Source organism: Sinohyriopsis cumingii, chromosome 7, assembly GCF_028554795.1.
Source record: "Sinohyriopsis cumingii isolate HCF-2022 chromosome 7, ASM2855479v2, whole genome shotgun sequence".
Classification (NCBI taxonomy): Eukaryota; Metazoa; Mollusca; class Bivalvia; order Unionida; family Unionidae; genus Sinohyriopsis; species Sinohyriopsis cumingii.
In genome coordinates, this window is record NC_142967.1 from 8,045,367 (window position 1) to 8,070,275 (window position 24,909).

At 34.8% G+C, this 24,909-nt stretch overlaps 1 protein-coding gene across 4 annotated transcripts in view; it reads right to left on the reverse strand.

The window, feature by feature from the left end:
• The window catches only part of LOC149794705 (ATP-dependent RNA helicase DHX58-like), a 106,234-nt gene that overhangs the window by 23,344 nt on the left and 57,981 nt on the right, over positions 1–24,909 (reverse strand). For all 4 annotated transcript variants that reach the window (XM_089964319.1, XM_089964322.1, XM_089964323.1 and 1 more), the window contains 3 exons: positions 14,514–14,698; positions 11,250–11,448; positions 3,098–3,260 (listed from right to left, as the gene is read on the reverse strand). In XM_089964319.1, the coding sequence (XP_089820445.1) occupies positions 3,098–3,260; positions 11,250–11,448; positions 14,514–14,698 (547 nt within the window). The remainder of the gene's footprint in view (positions 1–3,097; positions 3,261–11,249; positions 11,449–14,513; positions 14,699–24,909) is intronic.

Below are 24,909 nucleotides of genomic sequence, written 5' to 3' on the forward strand. Positions count from 1 at the left end.
AGAAGAAGGTGTACCAGGCCAACCAGTCCTAACACTAACCTCTTAATGCTGAACGCCTAGTAAAGCAGCTGTTAGTACCATTTTTGTAAGTCTTTGGTATGACTCGGCCAGGGTTCAAACCCATGACCTCCCATTTCTGAGGCAGACACTCTAACCACTAGGCCACTAGCGCAGTCACAATGAACTATTAAATATTTTTTTATGTAATTCTGGTAAGACAGCTCATACAGAGCTAGTGTTTTATATCCAGACCACCAACATTAACTAATGAATCTTTCTGAGCATCAGATTAATATATCCCAGCCACTGGCTTGCAGGAACCACCAGAAGCCAAAAAGTGGAAAGAATGCTAAAAGTTGTGTTGGAAATGAAACCCTCTATCTGCAAGATATTATAAAATTCCATCTGCATCATACCATCTGTGTCATATTATAAAATTCCATTTGCATCATACCATCTGTGTCATATTATAAAATTCCATTTGCATCATACCATCTGTCATATTATAAAATTCCATTTGCATCATACCATCTGTCATATTATAAAATTCCATTTGCATCATACCATCTGTGTCATATTATAAAATTCCATTTGCATCATACCATCTGTCATATTATAAAATTCCATTTGCATCATACCATCTGTCATATTATAAAATTCCATTTGCATCATACCATCTGTGTCATATTATAAAATTCCATTTGTATCATACCATCTGTGTCATATTATAAAATTCCATTTGTATCAAACCATCTGCATCATATCATACAATTCCATTTGTATCATACCATCTGTGTCATATTATAAAATTCCATCTGCATCATACCATCTGTGTCATATTATAAAATTCCATTTGCATCATATTATAAATCAGTCAATGTAACTTAAGTCCATTAAAGCTACAGAAATTCATGATAGGAGTACATGTAGCTCAAGTCCATAATAGCTACAGATTTCATGATAGTAGCTCAAGTCCATACTAGCTACAGAAATTCATGATAGGAGTACATGTAGCTCAAGTCCATAATAGCTACAGATTTCATGATAGGAGTACATGTAGCTCAAGTCCATACTAGCTACAGAAATTCATGATAGGAGTACATGTAGCTCAAGTCCATAATAGCTACAGAAATTCATGATAGGAGTACATGTAGCTCAAGTCCATACTAGCTACAGAAATTCATGATAGGAGTACATGTAGCTCAAGTCCATAATAGCTACAGAAATTCATGATAGGAGTACATGTAGCTCAAGTCCATAATAGCTACAGAATTCATGATAGGAGTACATGTAGCTCAAGTCCATAATAGCTACAGATTTCATGATAGGAGTACATGTAGCTCAAGTCCATAATAGCTACAGATTTCATGATAGGAGTACATGTAGCTCAAGTCCATAATAGCTACAGAAATTCATGATAGGAGTACATGTAGCTCAAGTCCATAATAGCTACAGAATTCATGATAGGAGTACATGTAGCTCAAGTCCATAATAGCTACAGATTTCATGATAGGAGTACATGTAGCTCAAGTCCATAATAGCTACAGATTTCATGATAGGAGTACATGTAGCTCAAGTCCATAATAGCTACAGATTTCATGATAGGAGTACATGTAGCTCAAGTCCATAATAGCTACAGAAATTCATGATAGGAGTACATGTGGCTCAAGTCCATAATAGCTACAAAATTTGTTATAAAAGTCATAGATATAATACTCCCTCTAGTTTCCTAAATTTACTTCGATACGTTTGATGAAATGAAGTTGACTTAGCCTTCCTTAGTTCCTCCTACCATTTTCAAATGATTTCATTAATATCCTGATCAAAATAATATACTCTTACATTGCTAATCAGTTAAATGAATTATCAAGATGATGGCAATACCCACTTGCTACATGTTTATGATGATCCATTCTAATAAGTACATAGTCCATGAGGTTCCCACCAAGTTAGACATGAACCTTCAATACAATTCCATTCTAATAAGTACATAGTCCATGAGGTTCCCACCGAGTTAGACATGAACCTTCAATACAATTCCATTCTAATAAGTACATAGTCCATGAGGTTCCCACCGAGTTAGACATGAACTTTCAATACAATTCCATTCTAATAAGTACATAGTCCATGAGGTTCCCACCAAGTTAGCACATGAACCTTCAATACAATTCCATTCTAATAAGTACATAGTCCATGAGGTTCCCACCAAGTTAGACATGAACCTTCAATACAAGTCCATTCTAATAAGTACATAGTCCATGAGGTTCCCACCAAGTTAGACATGAACCTTCAATACAATTCCATTCTAATAAGTACATAGTCCATGAGGTTCCCACCAAGTTAGCACATGAACCTTCAATACAATTCCATTCTAATAAGTACATAGTCCATGAGGTTCCCACCAAGTTAGACATGAACCTTCAATACAATTCCATTCTAATAAGTACATAGTCCATGAGGTTCCCACCGAGTTAGACATGAACCTTCAATACAATTCCATTCTAATAAGTACATAGTCCATGAGGTTCCCACCAAGTCAGACATGAACCTTCAATACAATTCCATTCTAATAAGTACATAGTCCATGAGGTTCCCACCAAGTCAGACATGAACCTTCAATACAATTCCATTCTAATAAGTACATAGTCCATGAGGTTCCCACCAAGTTAGCACATGAACCTTCAATACAATTCCATTCTAATAAGTACAAAGTCCATGAGGTTCCCACCAAGTTAGACATGAACCTTCAATACAATTCCATGTTGTCTATTTGAAACATGAATGCCTTATCTACCTCAGCTTAAGTAAATTCAAAGCAACTAGTCAGTCTCAAAGTCAAACTAAAACTGTATAGGTTTAAAGTAGAAAATTTTATTATGGTTGTTAGGTATGATGAGTTACTCTTTAATAATTTTGTCTTTGAAAAATAAGATACATTCTGTGGTGAAATTGTTTTTAAATCCTAAAGTTTCTCTCACTGTATTATCTCTTTTTTCCCAAAACCATGCCAAGATTTGTCAGAAACAACAAAATGACTATTCCTAAACCTTTCACCAAGTGTTGACATGGAGCAAACAGTGTAGACAGTAGTACTAACCTGGTGTTGCCATGACAACATATTGCTGCAGTTCATCCAGATTTTCTCTCACTGTGCTGATGAGCTCAGCATCAAGGTTGGCCATCAGTTTTTGGATGTATCTTTTTGCTTGCACTACATCTTTAGCCTTTCCTGCACCAACAGATGCTGTCAAACCTATGATCTGAAACATATTAAAAGTCTAACTGGGATTACCGTATATACTCACGTATAAGCCCATTCGCATATAAGCCGACCCCTAAACTGAACAGGTATAAACACTAAAAAGTGTATGACCTGCATATAAGCCAACCTACAACTCTGAGACATCTCAAGATGCACAAGGTATGTTCTAGCAAAATTATATTTTAAAAAACTACATGTATAGTTATCTCGAGGTTGGCATGCACAATTATTAAAAACAAATGGTATAAAGTAATTTATTTAATTTTCTGTTTTCTTATTGTTTCTGCCTAATTTAGATTTGTGTATAATTTGATCGAACGATGACAAGAATTTAGCAATCGCGAGTTGCTGTAACACTAACTCTCCATTTTGACTCGATTATTGTTTATTTAGGCACTATTGCATTGGACACTTTATATCAGTGCACCAGTAATTACATTTTTACTTTGCTTTGAAATTGTAAATACCTAACTCATTAAAATGTAATCCCAGTATGAGAACAAACAAACAATACGGTTCAATTCAACGCTAGCAATTAGGCTACTGAACTTATTTACATAATCAATTCAATGCTAGCAATTAGGCTACTGAACTTATTTACATAATGGCGCCACCACATGTACATTGCAGGTTTGATTAATCGCTGAATTAAGTACATCCGTTGGAGTCGAATCATGGGCACTATTGCACTAAGCTTTAATGATATCTCCAAAATACAATAATAAAGGTTCGGAAATAATGCTTCGAAAATTATGCTAATACCGTAAAAGCTGAGTTGTAGTTTGCTTTGATGTAAGGGACCTTACATAATACCTGTCAACTTTCATGCCGGGAGGGAAAAAACTCCCGATTTTTGGGCTCGCTCCATGCCAACCTCCCGATTTCATAATATCTTCCAATTTTTGCAGAGAACTCCCGATTCTTACATTATGTCTTTGATTTTCATTTCTTCTAAACAAGGAAAGGGCTACATGTTCTGTTGTATCACCTGTGAATTATTGTTGTGATGAAATAATTACTTTACTATAAAGAATTCGCTTCTTCACTAAATAGAATGTTAAGTTTAAACATAATTCATGTAAATTGATGATTTTTTTACTGCTACAATAATAAAAAAAATTAAAAAAATAAACCAAACAAAAAAATAAACCAAAACAATAAAATCGTCCACAACTAATTTCAATCCCAAGAATGATCACTGCAAATGCTTTAACTCCATAAGCTATAGCGCCATTCCCATGAAAGAAACTTACATGACTGAACACCTGACATTTTCATACTGTATATAGCAATGTTAATTATCATCGTTTAATTAAAAGAAGGAATGAAAATACATAACACACAAAATTTGTGTCCTCAAAAAACTAATTCAGAATACATGTTTTATAATAAACAATACAAAATGCTTTACGAGTTGACAATAAGGGAATAAGGTCGGATATACAAATAATAATAATAATAATAATGCTTTATTTATAGAGGGTGACTCATTAGTCAAGGACTATTCTCCCTTGAGGCCCTCTTAAGGAGAGTATAACAATGCACATTATATGAAGATGGCAATAATTACTGTTTATTTTAACATGTTTAGTATTAAAATACTAAATTCCATTATCTGTTAGAAACACATACATGCTCATGATATCTTTTCTTAAATATTCTAATATTTTCAGCAGATTTTACATGTAGTGGAAGCTTATTCCACAGAACTGTACCAGAGTATTGAAAACTCTTTTTAAATTGCTCTGTTCTTGGTTTTGGTATTAGAATGTTTCCATGTGATATTGATCTCAACTGGTATTGTGCTGAAAAAGGCCTGAATAAGTCTTGAAGATACTCTGGTGCAGTTCCATGTAGACATTTATATAAAAGAACTGCCTTGTGAAAATCTATCCTGTCATATATTGTGAGCCATTTGAGTTCTGTAAATAATGCTTTTGAGGGATGATCAACAGATGCATCTAAAATTACACGTGCTGCTCGTTTCTGAAGTTTATAAATCCTGTCAAGCTCAGATTTGGCACAGTTTCCCCATACATTAGAACAATAATCCATTGTTGGAAGAATATATGACTTGTAGTATAGATTGCGAGTTTCCATAGGTAAATATTTCTTGATTCTGCTGAGAAGGGCAATTTTGGATGACAGTGTTTTACAAAGCTTATCAATATGGTCATTCCATAATAAATTATTATCTACAGACACACCTACAAGCCTTTCATGTTTGACATTTTCTAATGGATGATTATTTATTGCAAGAGACAGTTTTGGGTTCCCTGACTTGTGTAGCTTTTGTGATGTCCCCAAAATCATACATTTTGTTTTACCTTCATTAATTACCATCCTATTTTGTTGTGCCCAGTTTTGGACTCTGATAAGGTCTGAGTTTAATTTCATTTGGATAACTTCAGTATCAGAACTAGATGTATACAAAGTTGCATCATCTGCAAACAAATCTGTGTTTGTGGATTCATTATTTAATGGTAGATCATTGATATAGATAAGGAAGAGGAGAGGGCCCAAAACTGAGCCTTGAGGGACTCCTGAATGAATAGTGTGAGTCTGAGAGCTAATATTGCCAATGCTTACTTGTTGAGACCTTTGGTTTAGGTATGATCTAAACCAGTTTAAAGAAGGATTGTCAAATCTGTAATAGTTCAACTTTTGCAGCAGAATTTCATGATCAACAAGATCAAAGGCTTTCTTGAAGTCAAGGAAAACAATCCCAGTCATATGTCCATTATCCATTTCCTTCAGCCAAAGATCAATTAATTTGGTAAGTTCTGTTTGGCACGAGTGGTACTTTCTAAATCCTGATTGAGCTTTATGAAATAGAGAGTATGTTTCAAAAAATTTATAGACCTGAATGGCTACATGCTTTTCAAATAGTTTTGACAATACAGGTAGAATTGATATTGGTCTGTAGAAAGAAGGGAAAATAGCTGCCACATGTATGATACCATGAGACTGGCTATTTTGGTACCTTTGTACTGGTATGGTTACTGATCAAAATTCCCTCTTATCACAAGCCAGTTTCAGGGTTTTAATGATTAACTGGCCTGTACTGCTGTCGCAAAATGAAAGACAAATTTGCTGACTATCAACATAGGAGATGCCAAAACATCAAGCTTTCCATTGTGTAGAAAGTTATGATGTGTGTTCAACCAAAACACAAAACTAAAACTGATAGATGTTGATTTTAATTGATCTATGAGAATTTTAGCCTTTATTAATACCAATTTTGTGAACATGCAAATTATGCTGGTTAAGCGACTTGTACAATTAAACGTGTGTACCTTTTAAAAATGTTACCTCAATTTGTAGGATTGCTTATATTATTGAAAATGAGTTACTCGTGAGCACGTGATTCAATGTAAATGAAACAGCTATTAAGGCTGAAATGTCATCTAGAAGAATGCAATTTGGTTGAAACAATGAATAAAGCAAAGTCTGCATCTAATATGTTTGGGAATAAGTAAAGATTTAAGTGATGCTATGCACGCTTTGCACTGTGTAAGTACTGTACATTATAGTTCAGCATGGTCTCTCTTGTAAACTCAAATGGTCGCGAATTATTAAGTCTGTATTTACCTTTATTTAATGTTGTGTTGGAGAAATCAGAAAATATGCACATGCAAAATAATAACAAAACCAATCATAGTAATGTGTAACAGTTTAATAATTGTCGGGTCACTGAAAGTTACTTTTTTTTACATGCCTATGTCTTAGGACACGGAAAAAATTATTGTTTTGTGTCCCAAGATTTATAACCATTACAGTAGTCAACAAAAAGACCTAAAAACTGTCACGTTAAGACATTGGCCCGTGGATAAACCGACCCTCCCCTTCTTCCAGGCCTTTATTTTTTCCTAAATTATTTGGCTTTTACACAAGTATATACGGTAGGTAGTCATATCCTGGACTGGCATTATTATGATATCAATAAGCAATAAATGCATGTTTATCCACTGTAAAGGTCTCCCTTCCAGCAATCGGATAGCCTTAAACTGCATATACAGACTGCGAATTCTGAAGTCAAAAGCATTTTTACATGAAAATAACAGTGACTTTTAATGCCAGTAAACACACATATTATATTCTGGATTAAATGAGGCCTTCTGTTATAATAAGGATACATACATATGGATCTAGGATCCTATTTATTTTAATATTATTTTTTATATGACAAATAAATTTTTAATAGACAAGAAACTTAACATTTATTTTAAAGTATCCGTTTCAATTAAAACAAAAATATGTAACGTAAAAAGCTAAAATATTTTATGAAACATTCACCATTTGGTATATTATATAGTCATATCATCTAATAATAATGATTTTCAAAATTTTTTTTAACTCTGACTAAATTTCTGAAATCAAACATTCATGTTCATTGAACAGAGAAAGGAATATTTCATATTTGGCAATAATTATGGTTATAGCTCCTTTTGGGTGTGAGAGAAATAATGTGTCATATTAGTGGTGTTATGTATATTTAATTAGCATTGTTTTATATTTTTTTAGTATATGCTATGAGTTAAATAAAATTATATCTTATAGCTGACTTTGTCCAAAATCAAATTCATTGTGTAGCTGACCAAAATCATTGATTTTTTAAATTCTGTAAACGGCCAATATATAGCTAAAATTTTCTGTGTGACACAGTATGGGTTTAATATTAGTAATCATTACTGATAGAAGTAAACATATTTATCTTAGTATGAGTCAAGGACATTGTGTTTATCACATTATATATTATGATTTTAGCAACAGATTTCATCTTGTACAGATACGGAATCTTCCAGAATGAAATTTTCCATTAGGTAATAGTTTGGTTTTTTTTAGCAAATGCTAATTGTGACCTAGGTCAGGTAGAGGAGTATAAAATCTTGTTTACTGGAAAAATTGTTTATTCCAGCAATAACATCTGGACAGAAATCACTTATATTGTTGTATTCAGATTTTAATTTGGGTGAAATTATTTATTATTCTCTGGAAATACAAAGTGCTCAATTATATTCTTGGAAGGAGACATTAACTGAAAATTTGGTGAATTCAAACAAGGAAACCTTGGATTAAATTACTGTGATTCAACAAAAGACTGTTGGCACATCAATACAATTCAGGCCGTTAAAAACAACACTAACGTGAATGATTTCAGCCTATAGCAATCACACACTTGCACTATGTGACAGCTACATTGAGAAGATAAAGAAGAAACTACTGGCTCATACATGTTACTTTAAAAAAAAAAAACAACTTCACATTGTTTGTCAACATAAATGACTTCTTGTGAATTTTCACATTTTTATCCCAGTTACATCATTTCAAATATTCTAAATTTAACAGAATTAATTATTTCCAAGTCTTATGAATTAAAGACTAGTCCTGGGTCAGTTGCCACATATTAGCCATATGTGGGATCCACTGAGAAAATTTTGTTTTGCAACACCAGTCATTGAAAAGCTAACACTGTAAGGAATTAACCAAAAACAAGTTATGTTGCTATTTATTCTCAAGATTTATTTCACATATTAAGGGCAACAGTTAAGCTAATCTTTCATCTTTCTATGTAAGACATAAAGTAGCTTCACTTAAAATAGAAAATTAAGGAACCTGTTGATTTATAGCACAAAGATTTAAAAACCAAATTTACATTTACCCAAGAAATCAAATGGCTTTTTGCATTGCTTCACACCTTCATCAAACTTTATAAGGCATTTTTACTGGAAACATGAAAGGACCTACACAACGTCAAGCAAGATAATGAAAGTCAATGCTACAGTATGCTAAAGAGAATATCAATCCACTGCAATGCTTTTTGCAATTTAGTTTACCTATTTTATTTATATAATTGCATTGCTAAAAATAATTAATACTATAAATACATATTAAACAAATAAAGGTAACCCCTACATCAAGAAGACCTTACCTTTAATACGAAATCAGTGTTACCATGCCATACTGTAGCTAAACTCGCTTTTTAAAATTTCATTACATACTAATTTACATGACATATCATGGCTACATTTAGAGTCATCTTTGTGGTACTGTCAAACCTTTAAATATCTCCACATTATAGATGGGCTATCTTCAGACCTTCACAAAATGTATGGAGCACATGTCCTATCAAAACAGGACTAAACCCACCTTTTCCACCATCGTCATCTCCAAATCATGTTGTAATGAAAAAGTATGTTTCTGAATTATACCACACCTACTGTAATGAAAAAGTATGTTTCTGAATTATACCATACCTGTTGTAATGAAAAAGTATGTTTTTGAATTATGCCATACTTGTTGTAATGAAAAAGTATGTTTCTAAATTATACTACACCTGCTGCAGTGTAAAAGTATGTTTCTGAATTATACCATACCTGTTGTAATGAAAAAGTATGTTTCTGAATTATACCATACCTACTGTAATGAAAAAGTATGTTTCTGAATTATACCATACCTGTTGTAATGAAAAAGTATGATTCTGGATTATACCATACCTGTTGTAATGAAAAAGTATGTTTCTGAATTATACCGTACCTGTTGCAGTGTAAAAGTATGTTTCTGAATTATACCATACCTGTTGTAATCAAAAGTATGTTTCTGAATTATACCGTACCTATTGTAATGAAAAAGTATGTTTCTGAATTATACCATACCTGCTGCAGTGTAAAAGTATGTTTCTGAATTATACCATACCTGTTGTAATGAAAAAGTATGTTTCTGAATTATACCATACCTGCTGTAACGAAAAAGTATATTTCTGAATTATACCATACCTGTTGTAATGAAAAAGTATGTTTCTGAATTATACCATAGCTGCTGCAGTGTAAAAGTATGTTTCTGAATTATACCATACCTGTTGTAATGAAAAGTATGTTTCTGAATTATATCGTACCTATTGTAATGAAAAAGTATGTTTCTGAATTATACAATACCTGTTGTAACGAAAAAGTATATTTCTGATTTATACCATATTTTGTTGTAATGAGAAAGTATGATTCTGGATTATACCATACTTGAAGTAATGAAAAAGTATGTTTCTAAATTATACCATACCTGCTGCAGTGTAAAAGTATGTTTCTGAATTATACCATACCTGTTGTAATGAAAAAGTATGTTTCTGAATTATGCCATACTTATTGTAATGAAAAAGTATGTTTCTGAATTATACTATACCTGTTGTAATGAAAAAGTATGTTTCTGAATTATACCATACTTATTGTAATGAAAAAGTATGTTTCTGAATTATACCATGCCTGTTGTAATGAAAAAGTATGTTTCTGAATTATACCATACCTGTTGTAATGAAAAAGTATGTTTCTGAATTATACCGTACCTATTGTAATGAAAAAGTATGTTTCTGAATTATACCATACTTGTTGCAATGAAAAAGTATGATTCTGGATATTACCATTCTTGTTGTAATGAAAAAGTATGTTTCTGAACTATACCATACATGTTGTAATGATGAAATTTCTGATTCAGATTTATCCCAATTCTTTTGTAATCAAAATGTATGTTTCTGAATTATACCATATTTGTTGTAATGATATCTGCTTCAGAATTATATCATACCTGTAGTGATGAAAAAATACTGCTTCAGAATTATACCATACCTGAAGTAATAAAGAAATATCTGCTTCCAAATTATATCATACCTGTAGTGATGAAGAAATATTGCTTCAGAATTATACCATACCTGTAGTAATGAAGAAACACCTGCTCCCAAATCATACCATACCTGTAGTAATGAAGAAATATCTGCTTCTAAATTATACCATACCTGTAGTAATGAAGTAATATTGCTTCAGAAGTATACCATACCTGTGGTAATGAAGAAATATCTGCTCCCAAATGATACCATACCTGTAGTAATGAAGAAATATCTGCTTCCAAATTATACCATACCTGTGGTAATAAAAAAGTGTCTGCTTCTAAATTACACCATATCGGTGGTAATGAAGAATTATTTTTAACTATGCCATACCTGTGGTAATGAAGAAGTATCTGCTTCAGGTGTTAATTTAATATCCCTGTATAACTGCATGATCTTGTTATAGGCATGATCATCATGACAGTGGTGACACTCATCAAAGATCATCAGAGAAAACTGAGTGATGCTTTTAATCTCTCCATTCATCAAACTGTTCAAAAGAACCTGTGCTGTTATGACCAGTATGTCTCGTCTGAAAAAAAGATCAGACAAACTGCCAGTATTATATTTAAAATAAAGATTAAAAGTTGCTCAATGCCTGAACATAAAGCAACTGAGATTTCAAGAACCAACCAAACTAGTCCATCAATTTAGAACATAAAGCGATCAATGAGAGTTCAAGAATCACTCCAACTAGTCCATCAATTTAGAACATAAAGCGAATGAGAGTTCAAGAACCACTCCAACTAGTCCATCAATTTAGAACATAAAGTGAATGAGAGTTCTAGAAATTATTCACTCCAACTAGTCCATCCATTTTGAACATAAAGCAAATGAGAATTCATGAGCCACTCCAACTAGTCCATCAATTTAGAACATAAAGTGACTGAGAGTTCAAGAACCACCCCAACTAGTCCATCAATTTAGAACATAAAGTGACAGAGAGTTCAAGAACCACTCCAACTAGTCCATCAATTTAGAACATAAAGCGAATGAGAGTTCAAGAACCACTCCAACTAGTCCATCAATTTAGAACATAAAGCAAATGAGAATTCAAGAACCACTCCAACTAGTCCATCAATGAGAATTCAAGAACCACTCCAACTAGTCCATCAATTTAGAACATAAAGTGACAGAGAGTTCAAGAACCACTCCAACTAGTCCATCAATTTAGAACATAAAGCAAATGAGAATTCAAGAACCACTCCAACTAGTCCATCAGTTTAGAACATAAAGTGAATGAGAGTTCTAGAAATTATTCACCCCAACTAGTCCATCCAATTTGAACATAAAGCAAATGAGAATTCATGAGCCACTCCAACTAGTCCATCAATTTAGAACATAAAGTGACTGAGAGTTCAAGAACCACCCCAACTAGTCCATCAATTTAGAACATAAAGTGACAGAGAGTTCAAGAACCACTCCAACTAGTCCATCAATTTAGAACATAAAGCGAATGAGAGTTCAAGAACCACTCCAACTAGTCCATCAATTTAGAACATAAAGCAAATGAGAATTCAAGAACCACTCCAACTAGTCCATCAATGAGAATTCAAGAACCACTCCAACTAGTCCATCAATTTAGAACATAAAGTGACAGAGAGTTCAAGAACCACTCCAACTAGTCCATCAATTTAGAACATAAAGCAAATGAGAATTCAAGAACCACTCCAACTAGTCCATCAGTTTAGAACATAAAGTGAATGAGAGTTCTAGAAATTATTCACCACAACTAGTCCATCCAATTTGAACATAAAGCAAATGAGAATTTAAGAGCCACTCCAACTAGTCCATCAATTTAGAACATAAAGTGACTGAGAGTTCAAGAACCACCCCAACTAGTCCATCAATTTAGAACATAAAGTGACAGAGAGTTCAAGAACCACTCCAACTAGTCCATCAATTTAGAACATAAAGCAAATGAGAATTCAAGAACCACTCCAACTAGTCCATCAATTTAGAACATAAAGTGAATGAGAGTTCTAGAAATTATTCACCCCAACTAGTCCATCCAATTTGAACATAAAGCAAATGAGAATTTAAGAGCCACTCCAACTTGTCCATCAATTTAGAACATAAAGTGACTGAGAGTTCAAGAACCGCCCCAACTAGCCCATCCATTTTGAACATAAAATGACAGAGAGTTCAAGAACCACTCCAACTAGTCCAACAATTTAGAACATAAAGCAAATGAGAATTCATGAGCCACTCCAACTAGCCCATCGATTTAGAACATAAAGTGACTGAGAGTTCAAGAACTGCCCCAACTAGTCCATCTATTTTGAACATAAAGTGACTGAGAGTTCAGGAACCATCCCAACTAGTCCATCCATTTTGAACATGAAGCAAGTGAGAGTTCAAGAACCACTCCAACTATTCCATCTATTTTGAACATAAAGTGACTGAGAGTTCAAGAACCATCCCAACTAGTCCATCCATTTTGAACATGAAGCAAGTGAGAGTTCAAGAACAACTCCAACTAGTCCATCCATTTTGAACATAAAGCAAATGAGAATTTAAGAGCCACTCCAACTTGTCCATCAATTTAGAAAATAAAGTGAATGAGAGTTCAAGAGCCACTACAACTAGTCCATCTGTTTTGAGCATAAAGCAAGTGAGAGTTCAAGAACCACCCCAACTAGTCCATCCATTTAGAACATAAAGCAACTGAGAGTTCAAGAACCACCCCAACTAGTCCATCCATTTAGAACATAAAGCGACTGAGAGTTCAAGAACCACTCTAACTAGTCCATCAATTTAGAACATAAAGCAAATGAGAATTCATGAGCCACTCCAACTAGTCCATCCATTTTAAACATAAAGCAAATGAGAATTTAAGAGCCACTCCAACTTGTCCATCAATTTAGAAAATAAAGTGACTGAGAGTTCAAGAACCACCCCAACCAGTCCATCCATTTTAGACATAAAGTGACTTAAAGTTCAAGAACCACCCCAAATAGTCAATCCAATTTGAACATAAGTGACTGAGAGATCAAGAACCACCCCAACTAGTCCATCTATTTAGAACGTAAAGCGACTGAGAGTTCAAGAACCACTCTAACTAGTCCATCAATTTAGAACATAAAGTGACTTAGAGTTCAAGAACCACCCCAAATAGTCAATTATAGGTTATAGCTCCAACGCTTAAATCAATCCCATTCATAGCTTATTCCAGCAGCCCAATCGATAATAGTGTGGCCAACAGCAAGACTACATCATGAATTGAAGACATACACCACATGACCAAGATATTTCCACCAATAGTGCACATTCCTACCTCTTGGACACTAGCATGGATCTGGTGTTATTTGAGAAAGTGGTGACTGAATCAGTTTGTATTGGAGTAGTTTTATGTACACTGTAAATTCAAGTACCATTCTAAACAGAACCATACAGGCTTACCATTGTGGAATATGCATTTTTGTCTAAAGTATAAATAATCAGAAGGCTTTTAAATAAGGTTAATCATTGTTTTCAATATTTCCCAAAACAATAATGAGAATATTGCCTGGAAGTTTCTATAAATTAATATTTATTATAAATTTAAATTCAATGCACAACCATCTCTGTGTGTGTGTGATAGAGAGAAACTTCTACCTCTCCAGGCAATCTCCAAGGGATATCCCTTGGTTCCGTTTGATTTCTCCACTGATTGCCTGTGTCCGGTATGTAGGTAACAGGTTATGACATGTTTTGCCATGTTGATCAGCCAATGCTACATCTCTCACCAGCAGTACAGCTTTGCCCATGGCATGCTTTTGTCTCATCTGCCGAAAATGCTCCTAATGAAGTAGCAAATAAGACACAAAGGGAATCATTTTTATTCATTTTGATGATCTAGCAAATTTATCTACATTATTAGCAGATGCAAAATGATGATGTAGTAAAAACAATGAGATGAAGGAAAGTGTTGAACTTGTTGTGAATAAGCAATAAATCAAACCTTGCATGTCATGTCTCAAGGATTTAAACTCAAAAATCTAAAGGTGCAAAATTAGAAGAGTGGCTTCTGAACCATCATGGCCTGAATTCATTGCAGAGTCAAAATACTGACATTTCTTCTTTTTATGCTTTTACTGAAGAAATCAAAATGTGTTGCATCTGAAGTTTGCACTTATTGTATTGTAAATGTTGTAATATTGAACTGTCTTATTATAATGTGCAACCTGACAAAGTTGTTTGGGTGTCAGTATCAGTGTTGCTATTCTGAGAATAAATGAGTACCATACATGACAAAGTTACCTCCCTTTTAACAATAAACCTGAAACGTTGCCATGCAGATTTCACTATTGTAGAAAGTAATGGGAGTGGACATGTGTGAGTGTCTTCCGGCATGTTGTTATCAGTTTAAAAATTGGAGGTTCTTTAAAGAAAATTATGTCTGTTTTCAAATGGTTTCTAATTGGAACAAAGGGTATAATGATATTTGATTTACAACATTTGTGCAACCTTGCAACACCACATGCAGTACAATGCCATCTTGAAATGCAGCATGTTGTCAAGAACGCTCATTCTTTGAATTTCCGATGCAGTACCAGAATAACATACCTGTGCAGGGGATTTATATTACATTTGTATATTCTGTCTTATTGTTTTTATAATGCATGATGTATTGCCTTAATTTTTGAAGTATTTTCCATGAGGTCTCAGGTCATTTGAGGTGAAAATATAATGTGTATTCATTTAACAGTTGGGTAACTTTTGTAAGTGTTATGATTAAACATGTTTGTACTTGGCAATCAACATCTACGTTTTAAAAGGATGCAAATGCCTACATTAATGAATAATTGCCAATATACCATCATTTTTGTAAACACAGTTGATTCCTTGAATGAAATGGGTGTTTTGAGCAATTAGACTGGGAAACAGTTTAATGTTTTATGCATATGAATATTACTTTGTTTTTCACGATATGCAAATCCACCTACCCATTTTTCATTATTTCAATAATAATAATAATAACAATGTACATAACAAATCAATCAAGGATGTATATAAAATAAGTAAATAAATACTATTCTGGTATTTACAGTGGGTTTCTTTTAGTCTGGGTAACTTAAGGGTTTCTCATGTCATTCAAAGTTAAAATTTTCCATTGAAGTGGAGCACAGGAAATGGAAAAGTGCAAGAGGCCTGTACAAATCAAGACAGCTTATTTATTCACTACATTACATTATATGTAGTCCAATAACTCAACCCACAAATCTGTGTTGACAGGACAGATGGTTGTGCTATTCCAGGTAGATTTACAAGTCACCAAACATGTTTTGCTCAGGAAATATAATCTATGTCACTAAAAGAACCTGCACAGCCACAAGAATACCAGTAAGTGTATAAAATATACATCGATGTGTGCAGCTAAATTTGGATGCAGGTAATTGCAGCTTTAAATGAATACATGATATCAGCCCCTCACCCGAAAATCAATATCAACGTGGGTGAAGGGCTGATTTATCAGCCTACATTCTACGCTGCTTGTCACATGGATCTGTAAAAATCAAATCAGCTCATTTATTCACTAAGTTACATTCTACTCTGCTTGTCGCATGGATCTGTACAAATCAAAACAGATCATTTATTCACTAAGTTACATTCTACTCTGCTTGTCGCATGGATCTGTACAAATCAAATCAGCTCATTTATTCACTACATTGCATTCGATGTTGCTTGTCACATGGATCTGTACAAATCAAAACAGATCATTTATTCACTAAGTTACATTCTACTCTGCTTGTCGCATGGATCTGTACAAATCAAAACAGATGATTTATTCACTACAGTACATTCGATGTTGCTTGTCACATGGATCTGTACAAAACAAAACAGATCATTTATTCACTAAGTTACATTCTACTTTGCTTGTAGCATGGATCTGTACAAATCAAAATAGATCATTCATTCACTACATTACATTTGATGTTGCTTGTCGCATGGATTTGTACAAATCAAGACAGATCTTTTATTCACTAAGATACATTCTACTCTGCTTGTTGCATGGATCGGTACAAATCAAAACAGATCATTTATTCACTACATTACATTTGATGTTGCTTGTTACATGGATCTGATTATGAGTGGCAAGATTACAGAGACTAAAAGTGAACAAGAGTTATTATTGGTCAAATTTATCAAAGCAATGAAATATTTTATCTGCTAATAGATTCAAATAACACAAAAAACAGTCTTATTTGACAACAATATAAAAGATATATGAAAATATGCCAAACTTATATCTACATTTTTCCATTCCATATTTACATTATGTAACAAAATTGCTTCTCAAAATGCTGACCTAAGCTCTTGCTGATTTTATGGCTGTCATCTCTTCTCCACGTTTCAACTGAATTACATGTCAGTGCCCCATTACCTGATCCAACAAAGGTCTGCTTAGTATAATTTATACAAACAAATCAGTCAGAAAATGTATACTGCACACCAAGAAAAGTGGGAAACAAATGGTTTATCCATTAGCACTCTCATCCCAAAGGTTCCCATTGGAGAAAATAACTGGGGGGACAGATATCTTATATTTTAGGCCACCCTTGTGCAAAAAAAACAACTAGCAAATTAGTTTTTAATAAATTGGCATGGGTCAGCATCTAGTTACTAATATGAGTGATAGAACTATCACTAAGAATGGCATACTCTGACAAGCTCAAACTAGCACATGTCCGACTTGTACATTGAGACTAACATTCCAACTAATTAAGATGTCACTTGAGTACATGGTCCAAAAAAATGTTGAAAAGTGTGCAGAGGAATAGAATATTCCAATAATTAATAACTGATAGCCTAATTACAATCTAAATATAAATAAACATATTTTTGGAAAAGAAATTATGTTGAATTTCTTTAAAAGACAATTAAGTATTAAATTAATGCAGAACACTTACTTAAGTCAGAAACACTTAAAACATGGAAACATGTACATTACACAGAATATGCTAGTTTAGCCACTGGAGACATGTACATTACACAGAATATGCTAGTTTAGCCACTGGAGATATGTACATTACACAGAATATGCTAGTTTAGCCACTGGAGACATGTACATTACACAGAATATGCTAGTTCAGCCACTGGAGACATGTACATTACACAGAATATGCTAGTTTAGCCACTGGAGACATGTACATTACACAGAATATGCTAGTTTAGCCACTGGAGATATGTACATTACACAGAATATGCTAGTTTAGCCACTGGAGACATGTACATTACACAGAATATGCTAGTTTAGCCACTGGAGACACGTACATTACACAGAATATGCTAGTTTAGCCACTGGAGACATGTACATTACACAGAATATGCTAGTTTAGCCACTGGAGACATGTACATTACCCAGAATATGCTAGTTTAGCCACTGGAGATATGTACATTACCTAGAATATGCTAGTTTAGCCACTGGAGATATGTACATTACCCAGAATATGCTAGTTTAGCCATTGGAGATATGCACATTACACAGAATATGCTAGTTTAGCCACTGGAGACATGTACATTACCCAGAATATGCTAGTTTAGCCACTGGAGATATGTACATTACCCAGAATATGCTAGTTTAGCCACTGGAGATATGTACATTACCCAGAATATGCTAGTTTAGCCACTGGAGATAAGCAAATTACCCAGAATATGCTAGTTTAGCCACTGGAGACATGTACATTACACAGAATATGCTAGTTTAGCCACTGGAGATATGTACATTACACAGAATATGCTAGTTTAGCCACTGGAGACATGTACATTACCCAGAATATGCTAGTTTAGCTACTGGAGACATGTACATTACCCAGAATATGCTAGTTTAGCCACTGGAGATATGTACATTACACAAAATATGCTAGTTTAGCCACTGGAGACATGTACATTACCCAGAATATGCTAGTTTAGCCACTGGAGATATGTACATTACCCAGAATATGCTAGTTTAGCCACTGGAGATATGTACATTACCCAGAATATGCTAGTTTAGCCACTGGAGATATGTACATTACCCAGAATATGCTAGTTTTGCCACTGGAGATAAGCACATTACACAGAATATGCTAGTTTAGCCACTGGAGATATGTACATTACACAGAATATGCTAGTTTAGCCACTGGAGATATGCACATTACCCAGAATATGCTAGTTTAGCCACTGGAGATATGTACATTACCCAGAATATGCTAGTTTAGCCACTGGAGACATGTACATTACACAGAATATGCTAGTTTAGCCACTGGAGATATGTACATTACACAGAATATCCTAGTTTAGCCACTGGAGATATGTACATTACCCAGAATATGCTAGTTTAGCCACTGGAGATATGTACATTACCCAGAAAATGCTAGTTTAGCCACTGGAGATAAGCACATTACACAGAATATGCTAGTTTAGCCACTGGAGATATGTACATTACACAGAATATGCTAGTTTAGCCACTGGAGATATGCACATTACCCAGAATATGCTAGTTTAGCCACTGGAGACATGTACATTACACAGAATATGCTAGTTTAGCCACTGGAGATATGCACATTACCCAGAATATGCTAGTTTAGCCACTGGAGATATGTACATTACCCAGAATATGCTAGTTTAGCCACTGGAGACATATACATTACACAGAATATGCTAGTTTAGCCACTGGAGATATGCACATTACCCAGAATATGCTAGTTTAGCCACTGGAGACATGTACATTACACAGAATATGCTAGTTTAGCCACTGGAGACATGTACATTACCAAAATATGCTAGTTTAGCCACTGGAGATATGCACATTACCCAGAATATGCTAGTTTAGCCACTGGAGACATGTACATTACCCAGAATATGCTAGTTTAGCCACTGGAGATATGTACATTACCGGTACACAGAATATGCTAGTTTAGCCACTGGAGATATGTACATTACCCAGAATATGCTAGTTTAGCCACTGGAGACATGTACATTACACAGAATATGCTAGTTTAGCCACTGGAGATATGTACATTACCCAGAATATGCTAGTTTAGCCACTGGAGATATGTACATTACACAGAATATGCTAGTTTAGCCACTGGAGATATGTACATTACCCAGAATATGCTAGTTTAGCCACTGGAGATATGTACATTACACAGAATATGCTAGTTTAGCCACTGGAGACATGTACATTACACAGAATATGCTAGTTTAGCCACTGGAGATATGTACATTACCCAGAATATGCTAGTTTAGCCCCTGGAGATATGTACATTACCCAGAATATGCTAGTTTAGCCACTGGAGACATGTACATTACACAGAATATGCTAGTTTAGCCACTGGAGATATGTACATTACCCAGAATATGCTAGTTTAGCCACTGGAGATATGTACATTACCGGTACACAGAATATGCTAGTTTAGCCACTCGAGACATGTACATTACCCAGAATATGCTAGTTTAGCCACTGGAGATATGTACATTACCCAGAATATGCTAGTTTAGCCACTGGAGACATGTACATTACACAGAATATGCTAGTTTAGCCACTGGAGATATGTACATTACCCAGAATATGCTAGTTTAGCCACTGGAGATATGTACATTACCGGTACACAGAATATGCTAGTTTAGCCACTGGAGATATGTACATTACCCAGAATATGCTAGTTTAGCCACTGGAGACATGTACATTACCCAGAATATGCTAGTTTAGCCACTGGAGATATGTACATTACCGGTACACAGAATATGCTAGTTTAGCCACTGGAGATATGTACATTACCCAGAATATGCTAGTTTAGCCACTGGAGACATGTACATTACCCAGAATATGCTAGTTTAACCACTGGAGATATGCACATTACCCAGAATATGCTAGTTTAGCCACTGGAGATATGTACATTACCCAGAATATGCTAGTTTAGCCACTGGAGACATGCACATTACCCAGAATATGCTAGTTTAGCCACTGGAGACATGTACATTACACAGAATATGCTAGTTTAGCCACTGGAGACATGTACATTACCAAAATATGCTAGTTTAGCCACTGGAGATATGCACATTACCCAGAATATGCTAGTTTAGCCACTGGAGACATGTACATTACCCAGAATATGCTAGTTTAGCCACTGGAGATATGTACATTACCGGTACACAGAATATGCTAGTTTAGCCACTGGAGATATGTACATTACCCAGAATATGCTAGTTTAGCCACTGGAGATATGCACATTACCCAGAATATGCTAGTTTAGCCACTGGAGACATGTACATTACCCAGAATATGCTAGTTTAGCCACTGGAGACATGTACATTACACAGAATATGCTAGTTTAGCCACTGGAGATATGTACATTACACAGAATATGCTAGTTTAGCCACTGGAGATATGTACATTACACAAAATATGCTAGTTTAGCCACTGGAGACATGTACATTACACAGAATATGCTAGTTTAGCCACTGGAGATATGTACATTACACAGAATATGCTAGTTTAGCCACTGGAGATATGTACATTACCCAGAATATGCTAGTTTAGCCACTGGAGACATGTACATTACACAGAATATGCTAGTTTAGCCACTGGAGATATGTACATTACCCAGAATATGCTAGTTTAGCCACTGGAGACATGTACATTACCCAGAATATGCTAGTTTAGCCACTGGAGATATGTACATTACCGGTACACAGAATATGCTAGTTTAGCCACTGGAGACATGTACATTACCCAGAATATGCTAGTTTAGCCACTGGAGACATGTACATTACCCAGAATATGCTAGTTTAGCCACTGGAGATATGTACCTTACACAGAATATGCTAGTTTAGCCACTGGAGACATGTACATTACACAGAATATGCTAGTTTAGCCACTGGAGATATGTACATTACCCAGAATATGCTAGTTTAGCCACTGGAGATATGTACATTACCCAGAATATGCTAGTTTAGCCACTGGAGATATATACATTACCCAGAATATGCTAGTTTAGCCACTGGAGATAAGCACATTACCCAGAATATGCTAGTTTAGCCACTGGAGATATGTACATTACACAGAATATGCTAGTTTAGCCACTGGAGATATGCACATTACCCAGAATATGCTAGTTTAGCCACTGGAGATATGTACATTACCCAGAATATGCTAGTTTAGCCACTGGAGACATGTACATTACACAGAATATGCTAGTTTAGCCACTGGAGATATGCACATTACCCAGAATATGCTAGTTTAGCCACTGGAGATATGTACATTACACAGAATATGCTAGTTTAGCCACTGGAGATATGTACATTACCCAGAATATGCTAGTTTAGCCACTGGAGACATGTACATTACCCAGAATATGCTAGTTTAGCCACTGGAGATATGCACATTACCTAGAATATGCTAGTTTAGCCACTGGAGACATGTACATTACACAGAATATGCTAGTTTAGCCACTGGAGATATGTACATTACCCAGAATATGCTAGTTTAGCCACTGGAGACATGTACATTACACAGAATATGCTAGTTTAGCCACTGGAGATATGTACATTACCCAGAATATGCTAGTTTAGCCACTGGAGACATGTACATTACACAGAATATGCTAGTTTAGCCACTGGAGATATGTACATTACCCAGAATATGCTAGTTTAGCCACTGGAGACATGTACATTACACAGAATATGCTAGTTTAGCCACTGGAGATATGTACATTACCCAGAATATGCTAGTTTAGCCACTGGAGACATGTACATTACACAGAATATGCTAGTTTAGCCACTGGAGATATGTACATTACCCAGAATATGCTAGTTTAGCCACTGGAGATATGCACATTACCCAGAATATGCTAGTTTAGCCACTGGAGATATGTACATTACCGGTACACAGAATATGCTAGTTTAGCCACTGGAGATATGCACATTACCCAGAATATGCTAGTTTAGCCACTGGAGATATGTACATTACACAGAATATGCTAGTTTAGCCACTGGAGATATGTACATTACCCAGAATATGCTAGTTTAGCCACTGGAGATATGTACATTACCGGTACACAGAATATGCTAGTTTAGCCACTGGAGATATGTACATTACCCAGAATATGCTAGTTTAGCCACTGGAGATATGTACATTACCCAGAATATGCTAGTTTAGCCACTGGAGACATGTACATTACGCAGAATATACTAGTTTAGCCACTGGAGATATGCACATTACCCAGAATATGCTAGTTTAGCCACTGGAGATATGTACATTACCCAGAATATGCTAGTTTAGCCACTGGAGACATGCACATTACCCAGAATATGCTAGTTTAGCCACTGGAGACATGTACATTACACAGAATATGCTAGTTTAGCCACTGGAGATATGTACATTACCAGCACACAGAATATGCTAGTTTAGCCACTAGAGATGTGTACATTACACAGAATATGCTAGTTTAGCCACTGGAGATATGTACATTACCGGTACACAGAATATGCTAGTTTAGCCACTGGAGACATTAGCTGATTGATTCACAGCAAAGGTAATAAATTCCACTTTGGCAGCATAGTTTTTGGGCAGTTACACTCTTCCCATGTACGGAATAAGTTGTTCTGCAAATCTTCTGCATGAATGCAAAGCATGTCACTAAGATGAACAAAACTTAATGTCAATTCCAGCGGTATAGATAACATCTTTCAAACATTCTGTATTGCTTTTGCAGTAAATTTACTTCCCCTATCATTGCTATGGGTATGATACCCATTCAAACTGAGTTAACATCATACAGCTCAATCAACACTTACCAAGTTTTTGTTCACCTAATTAGTCCCAGATTCTCCCAATCATTGAATGACATCATTCCGATAATACTGTGGCTCTGAATGTGGTTATAGTCTGATCAAACAGCCAGATAAGTAATAAAAGAGGCAGTACTGCATATTTGAGATATTTTAATATAACAGGGAATGGACTGCATTTCTTTGTGTTAATATTCTAATATCACGGGGGATGGACTGCATATCTTTGTGTTAATATTCTAATATCACGGGGAATGGACTGCATATCTTTGTGTTAATATTCTAGTATCACAGGGAATGGACTGCATTTCTCTGTGTTAATATTCTAATATCACAGGGAATGGACTGCATTTCTTTGTGTTAATATTCTAATATCACGGGGAATGGACTGCATTTCTTTGTGTTAATATTCTAATATCACGGGGAATGGACTGCATTTCTTTGTGTTAATATTCTAATATCACGGGGAATAGACTGCATTTCTTTGTGTTAATATTCTAATATCACGGGGAATGGACTGCATTTCTTTGTGTTAATATTCTAATATCACAGGGAATGGACTGCATTTCTTTGTGTTAATATTCTAATATCACAGGGAATGGACTGCATTTCTTTGTGTTAATATTCTAATATCACAGGGAATGGACTGCATTTCTTTGTGTTAATATTCTAATATCACAGGGAATGGACTGCATTTCTTTGTGTTAATATTCTAATATCACAGGGAATGGACTGCATTTCTTTGTGTTAATATTCTAATAGAACAGGGAATGGACTGCATTTCTTTGTGTTAATATTCTAATATCACGGGGAATGGACTGCATTTCTTTGTGTTAATATTCTAATATCACGGGGAATGGACTGCATTTCTTTGTGTTAATATTCTAATAGAACAGGGAATGGACTGCATTTCTTTGTGTTAATATTCTAATATCACAGGGAATGGACTGCATTTCTTTGTGTTAATATTCTAATATCACGGGGAATGGACTGCATTTCTTTGTGTTAATATTCTAATATCACGGGGAATGGACTGCATTTCTTTGTGTTAATATTCTAATAGAACAGGGAATGGACTGCATTTCTTTGTGTTAATATTCTAATATCACAGGGAATGGACTGCATTTCTTTGTGTTAATATTCTAATATCACGGGGAATGGACTGCATTTCTTTGTGTTAATATTCTAATATCACGGGGAATGGACTGCATTTCTTTGTGTTAATATTCTAATATCA